The sequence below is a fragment of the Phaethon lepturus genome, unplaced genomic scaffold (genome assembly GCF_000687285.1).
Source record: "Phaethon lepturus isolate BGI_N335 unplaced genomic scaffold, ASM68728v1 scaffold30866, whole genome shotgun sequence".
Lineage (NCBI taxonomy): Eukaryota > Metazoa > Chordata > Aves > Phaethontiformes > Phaethontidae > Phaethon > Phaethon lepturus.
Window position 1 is genome coordinate 16,846 of NW_010544633.1, and position 7,815 is coordinate 24,660.

At 43.6% G+C, this 7,815-nt stretch overlaps 1 protein-coding gene across 1 annotated transcript in view; it reads right to left on the reverse strand.

Annotated features, from left to right (window-relative positions):
• Positions 1-1,619: 1,619 nt before the first annotated feature.
• ZBTB5 (zinc finger and BTB domain containing 5) overlaps positions 1,620-7,815 on the reverse strand; it is a 7,208-nt gene continuing 1,012 nt past the window's right edge. Inside the window, exon 2 of the mRNA XM_010288740.1 lies at positions 1,620-3,648. Within this exon, the coding sequence (XP_010287042.1) occupies positions 1,620-3,648 (2,029 nt within the window). The remainder of the gene's footprint in view (positions 3,649-7,815) is intronic.

Here is a 7,815-nt window from a genome sequence, read left to right on the forward strand (position 1 = left end):
TGGAAAGATGTTGCTCTGTGACTTTGATACTAGGAAATGCAAATCCTGTCTCTTCTGAGCAGAATGGACATGCTGTAGCTGTGACCCAGCTCCTATACGGTAGAGCAACATTTATCAGCGGAAGTGCTCCAAAATTTTATTTAGAAACCTAATATGCTGAACACCAGTAGTTAGTTCATGTGCATCTCTAATAAAGAAAAAAGACTGCAGACAGTATTAGTTATAATGGTATCAAAGGAGAGGAAATTAAAACAAGATTTACACAATTAATTTGAAGAATAAAGGTCACTGAACTTCTGCTATACAAAGTGTACAGTGCTGTTTTTTTAAATTTAATTTATGCTAGTTTTTAAAAAATTTATATGGAAAAGTACATTTATGACACTACTTTAAGTGAAGGACTGGATTTGACAAATACATTTTACAGAGAGACATGAATAAATAAATATCGCAAATGAGGATCATTCCTGACTGATCTAAGAACAACAAACTGTTGTGAAGGAACCTAAGTAAGTGTAAAGAGGAGGAAATTAAAGCCTGAAGATAAGAGTGTCAGAAAAGGACAATATGCTTATGCAATAACGGGGATCAGACTGACTATAGCATCTGGAAACAGCAAGAGACTATCTTACACAGTAAAAAAAGCCATCACAAATTATTTGTCTCCTTCAAAATAACAAAGCAGACAAAGACAAGCTCTTTTCAGACTTCTGTGTATATAGAATTTTAACATAGGAGATACAAATTGGTTAAAATACTGCTAAGAATAGCACGAACAAGAAACAGTACTTCACTTATCACTTAACACAAGTTTCTACTGGGGAAAAAAAAAAAAAAAAAAAATCAGTCAAACATCCAGATCTTGCTGTAGTCAAAGTATATATACATCTGGCAGTCCAAAAGTGACTTGTCTTGGATTTAATTTAAGCACCTTCATTACACAGTGTCCTTTACTACAAAACAGCCAAACATTACATTCATAACCCTAGAACTATTTTTATAATTAGCATATTTTAAAGCATTATGTCAGACAGGTGCACCCAAAGTTGTTTTTCTCTTTTAAAGATATGCAGTCTGTGTTAGTTACAGTAAACGGGCTCTCACATCACTGTCCATACATAATGCACCAACTTGTTTTACAGGTCATTTATTCAAATGTTTTCACTTTTACAAAATACTTCAGAAAAAAAAAGAAGAAATTTGCACTTCAGTTTCTTATTCTTGAAACGTGCTACTTCATGAGATAACTACACTCTCACCCCTCTGCCCTGCAAAGGAACTGCTTAGCTTTAGGGATTGTATCCCCGTCAGCCCACGGCCTGAATGCACATCATAGTAACGCTTCAGACATCAACAGCATGACTTCTGAGGATCTCCAAGTTCTTCGCTTACAGCTGTTTAAGCCTCACAACACCCCTGTGAGGTAGGTACAGTAATATCCCCAATTGACAGAACCAAGACTTTTGTGTGTGTGGCACAATCACACAGAAGTGTTCATTGACAAACAAGAGCAGCCTCTGAGCCTGCGGCCTTAAGAAAATAGTGTTCGTGTTCCTGCAGTGCTTCAGGGAGCTACACATCTGCACTGGCATTCTCCTTCAGGCCAGGGGTGAAGAAGGTTAAAGCAAAGTGCTAGGCAGATTGCTGCTCTGCCACCTCAGGCAGGTCGTCTTGGAGTGTTTATACAGGTGGCTGGACTGGCTGAACCGTTTGCCGCACTTCAGGCAGGCATAAGGCTTTTCTCCTGTGTGCACACGGATGTGTTTCTTGCAGTCTGTCAAGGTCAAAAACGTCTTGCAGCAGATCTTGCATGCATACTTGCGTGCACCTTCTACAACCAAGACGTTGTGCTCAGATAAGGCCTTCTTGCATTTTGAAAGGACATCTGCAGATGCCCTTGTCAGCTGTGGTGGACCAGGTTGCGACGGATGCCCGTTTTCAAAAGAAGTGGTCCCATTCATGATCAGCTGGGAACTGGATGAGTTATCTTGCAGCTGGGAGCTCCTGACTGAGGTCACCACAGGCATTTTGGGGGCTATGCGTCGGTAGCCAGGAAAGCTGCTAGCTCCACCTCTTACTGAGCCCATCATTGCCCTTGACAAGGAGTGCAAGCCCAAGCCCGACCGCGGAAAATCCATGCCGAACTGTTCCGCCGCCCGGTACCCAGAAGTCTGTACACAGGGGAGACCCATCACATCCTGCATTGGTCTAACAAAATGAGAGTCTGCAGGCTCACTAAACGGATTCTCAACATGAGAGACGGTGGCAGATGAATGGCCACCAGCAGGCCCTGACTCTGGACTCATCAGATAAGAGGCATCACTGTCCATTCTGCAGTCACTGGTGGTATTTGGAATGTTGTCATCGCTGTTTTGACTAGCACCGAAGCCACCACCTCTGCTTTTATTCAGAAAATTTGAGATACTGAAAGTAGACTTGTGTTCCAGGTTATTTGACACCTCCATAATATGGATGTCTCCCACCCTGTCAGTACTGGACTGTGGGTCAGAAAAGCTACGATCACTGCTCTCGGGACTCAGTTCTATCTTCTCTGCACTCACTACTCCTCCTTCCACTTCAACAGACTCGCTGCCCTCTGCTTGGGAGGTGACATCGCTCACCTCGTCTTGAGGCTCTGGGGAACTCAAGGGCTCAGACTTCACCACCACCCTCATGTGCTCTTTTTCGTTCAGACTGACTTCTGGATTCTCGCATGGGAAGCTGTTCTTCTCAGAAGCAGCCTCCTGGTCAAAGCTGGTTTCCACCTGTGTTGCCTGGGATGCCATGGACATCTGTGAAATGTTTCCTCCGCTGTTGTCAGATTGGCTGGGCACTTGAGCATCTTCCTGAGCACTGAAGGACTGATCAAAAATAATAGTACTATCCTCCTGGTTATCACCAACAGCATCGGTCTTAGAGTTGTCCACAATCTTCAGTGAATCTGGAGAGAAGAAATCTTCCCGTGAATGAACTACTGACTGCCCACTCTCTGCAGTCGCATCGGAAACAGACTCATCCATGGTAGGCCTGATGCGCTGTCTGGCCCGATCTTCAGAAGACTGCTTACGTTTGTGGAGACGACGGATAGGAAAAGTAGTGCGCTGCTCAATGTTGCTTCTCATTGAGGAGCTCATAGCATTTGGTTGTTCCTCTGTGCTCTGAGTGGAATTTAATGCAGAGCTCACTATGCTCAGTCCAAGCTGCTGGAGCATGAAAGACCTCTGCATGCGTGCATTTTGCTCTTGTACTCTATCACTTGGTGGAGACATTGGCAGCGTCCTAGTAGTAAGGTAGTGTTTGCATGCTTTAACAACAGAGTTCAAATGTAAGTGAGAAGCAGCCAGCAAGACATCCATAACATTGCTCTCCCCAAGCATTAGTGTGGAAGTATACATCATGTCTATCAGAGCAGCAAAAGCTTCTGCTGTCACCACTTCACTGTCCAGCTGAATCATATTCATAGTCTGATCTCCTTCTGCTACAGTAAACAGGGCTCGGAAATGTGTGCTACATGCTGCCAAAACAGAGCGATGGGCTTTGAAATGCCTGTTTCCCACCACGATGACACAGTCGCAAAGCTGGCCATGAAGCCTCTGGTAGTTGAGCTGCTGAAAGATTTGCTCAAAGTGCCCTGGAAAATCCATGATCCTATAAAACAAAACAGAAAAAATTATAATATTAAAAATGGCTGAGTCCTATTCAGACCACAGCAAAATCAGGTTTTAAAATGAAAGATGAAGGCTGAAAGACAGATGAACAATAACTGATCTGCCACATTAGTACTGTATCAAAGCTGGCAATCTTGTGGAAGAGGATGAAGAAGGAAATACAGGTCCTGCCATGGAGCTGACCTAGTATGACAGTTGCCTCAGCATCAAACATGTCACTGGCAGCTTTGCTGCAAACTGAATGCTGCAGGTCATTTCACCTCTGTTAGCTCCTGTCCAAATTGAAACACTCTTTAGTGAAACATTTAATCCTGGTTTAAAAAAAATTCTAATGAGTTAATAAGCTAGTGCAACCATTGATAAATTGCTCATGTTACTAGATAACCTCTCACTAAAAAGTCTGAACTTTAATTCTCTTCTCATTTAATCCAGCTTCACTTTCTGCAAATGACTTTCTGCAGTTTCTCAGCTACTGTGCAGAGCTGTCATTCAAGTATCTGCTTTTCACACAGAAACGAGAGTTAATGGAAAAGAAGGGAGACACTTCTGTACTAGAACAAGTGGTCAGCGCTTATCTCAAACTGCCACGTTTAGCTCTCAGAAGTGCAATACAATTTTCTTATTCACTATAGTTTATCAGCTGCGAAGCACTGAAAGTCCTCTGTTTTTCCCACAAAATAAATGAAACCGTAGTAAGATAAAAAAGATTGTCAACATTAAGAGCTGTCTCCATACTTGCTATTCCTTATGAATCTTCTTGGTCTGTAAGGAAGTTATGGGAAGCTTTTGTCAAAATTATGCACTACTCAGCAAGAAAACTAGAAAAACTCAGGGGGTTTCTTCTTATATTTCCACTAGCAGAAAATCAGTCAAATCTTAGTAGATTCACCTTAAGACTAAACAGGTGACTTCTGGTGATATTTCTACTTTTTTCTCATGACAAATCAACAAAGTATGAGATCTGGGGAACAGTGAGGTTGCATGTATGTTGCACACACAAACACATTTTTGTGTTCACGTTTATTTTTCAATAGCAGTATCACAGTATCATGTGACACAAGACTGTAAAGTAGCTAAAATAAAAGGTCACACAGAAAGAATTATACTTTTGCAGCGGGATCAAATGTGAGTCCACTGATTTAGAAATTCTGTCCTCAAATGCACACATGTTGTGAATGAAGCACATGCTGCATTTACATATGGGCACAGTCACAAGCTATGTTGAGTAAGTTGCATACAAAGCTTCCTGTAGTCACATTTGACCAGTAAAGAAAAGTTCACTCAGAAGTAATGTTTGTATTTCAGACTCACCACGGTGGGTTTCACTTAACTCAACGACTTTGCTCAGAAGGTATGCTCAGGCCGGTGACAGTGGCTGCCAAATACAGGCATTCATTCAGTGGAAAACAGGTATAGCTGTTGATGTAGATTGTTAATTACTTTGCAGTTTTGTTCACCTGGACAGACACAGATTAACTATTTACTTGGAAGGATCAGCAGAAAAAGTGAAATCTCAGAAATGCAAAGAGCAATTCCCCAGGTTGCAGGCAGGGAGCAACAGCAGCATGTGGCCACACAGGCTCCCTCAGCCTGCAGAGGCGCACAGCCTGCAGCAGCTCCACGCTCTGCTCTCTCCTTTGCTGCAAGGCAAAAGGCAGCAATGGCGGCAGACTGGGGCCTGCCACCTTCCAGACACGTACTGCTCCAAGACCATGAAGGTCAAAAAGCCAGGCAAGGCACAGAAGGTAAGTCATGCATTTACACACCGATGCATACAGCAGCCAGCTGTAGAATTAGAAAGATCCATGGGCTTCCAGCAGCAACTCAGTTCAAACTAGGAAAGCACATCCGCTATGTTCCCGAGCCTTGGATTATCACCATTAACATGTCAAGGGAAAGTGGAGGGGTTCTCGATCCTCTTTTATAAAGGATACACATCTTTTGAACTAATTCAGGAGTTATTCTGCAAGCAGCATGAGATTAGGTTTCTCATTAGGAAACAAAGTTAACACAGGCTCTGTGTGCTCTGGCTCCCTGCACAATAACCCCACTTGCTCCCATGCGGCACCCCATCACACCGAATCCCCCGAGGCCCCAGAGGAAGCTCAGCCTGGGCCTGGGGCAGGGCAAGGTTTCCCAGGCACACCATCCGCTGGCAGAGCGGAACAAGCACGAGCCGAACACATGCTGGGTTCTTCATCCAGCAAGCGTACAAAGCAAGGCTCCCCTTTTCCATTAAGTCCACAGCTATAAACCTTGTTGGAGTTAATTCTAGTCTTCTCAAGTCAAAACTTGCCAGTTTCTCCAATAGCTATGGAAGGTATGGGCAGAGCAACTGCACTCTGTAACACTTCTTGTCATTAAACAACATTTTGCGTTGTCAGGGTCAGGAGACTACAGACAGCTATTGGGTAAGAAGGCCTTAGACGCAGATACTCAACATTCTTAGCCTGTCTTCAGGCTACCGTTTTCTGATTCCAAGGCCTACGAAATCCCTTAGAGGCAACACGGAGAAACAAAGGGACCTGTTCAAGTTTGTGCCTTTTGCTTCACCTGGAGTAACACTGGGCTACATAAAATTAAGGGAATCAGTAGTATTGTAGGCAGAGACACCTGAATTAATGCCAGAAGAGGTGCCAAACTAACATAAAAGCACGAAGACTAAAACGATTGGGTCACAAAAAAAACCTGACAGAACAGCCCTGCCTGCCTCAGCTGCCATGCTAGAGGTAATGCAAGAGCAGCTCCTGTTCCCCTGCCAAGAGACAGCTGGCATTCACCCACCTCCTCCTTCTCTAAGGCACAAGACATACACTTTGCAGGTCTTTGCTGGAGAAAGATTTCACCACCTAGTCCACTGGACAAAGAATCTTGCGCCTCTCCAAAGGATACAGGCTTCAAAGAACCACAGTTTTACCTAAAAACTAAAAAGCTGAAAATTCTGCTGGCAAAAATCAGTTGCCTCCAACTTCAACTGGTTTCTGTGTATTTTAAAAGGAAGAAATAAATAAATTGCACTTTATGCCTTCCAGCAATGGTGGGGGTCCAGGCATACTACAGCATCAAAAATCTGCTCATTTGGCAGCACTAAGGCTATGATGTCTGAATGCCTGAAATAAGCACTGTGATGTCACAGTCTCCCTTATCTCTATAAATGCAGTTATGTAATGAAACAGAAGAATTTCAGTTTGCCTTTTTTTTTTTAAATAATACGAATACAGATAATAGGTGATTTTATTTATCTTTCACTACCAATGCATATTTGACAGTAAAAATAAGATGACATTTTCAAACAAAAAAATGTTGAGACAAACTTTGGAATTGCACAGTTTTTATTTCACATTTTCTCTGAGAGAAGTATAACACAAAGGAAAGTGAGGAAATGCTTCCTGGTGGTTGTAGGAGGAGGGAGGAACAAAAGTGTGGACCCTGAAACTCACTGACCTCAGACAGCAGGACAAAAAGAAGATGGGGAGCCTGTGACAAGGGCCACAAGTCCCAGCAGGAAGTGTCTGGAATGCAACAGAGACCAGGGCTGCTTTGTGAGCAGTGCTGCTCCAGCACATCTGGTTAAACTCATGCCCTCCTTTGTTCCAGCAAGCATTGTGCAGGGCTGACCACCTCGGTAAGGAAAGTTGCCCTCCAGACAGGCATCTCTGGAAAGTTGAGAGAGGACTGGCAAATGATTCTTCTTTTACCTTCCTTTGCTTGCCTCTGAGATGGGCCAGGTGATATGCCAGAGATAACACTCTGTCCTTGGCTTCACAGAACTAAAATACAGGATCTAGCAGGAATTTGGAGAGAGGAGAAGGAGGACATGGGGGGGGGCAACAGTTGCCAAAGCAACAAAGAAACTCTATTGCTCCAATTTAGATTACCATTGCTATAGCATCAGTGTGCTCTTGAGGAGCCTGGATGTTGCCCAACTTTCTTTTCACTTCATTCCCCAGTCAAGAGTGACAGCTCCAAGGAACCATTTCACAGCTGTATGGCTATATGCAGGGCTGATCCGCAGAGTGTACAATGCTATAGCCCACTGGCAGACACCCACCATACCAGGAGAGGCAAGGGATCTCCTTTCCCTAAAGACCAAAACTGCAGGTCACTGTGGTATTACTACAGTGACTTCCCAAAATGCAGCAATGCT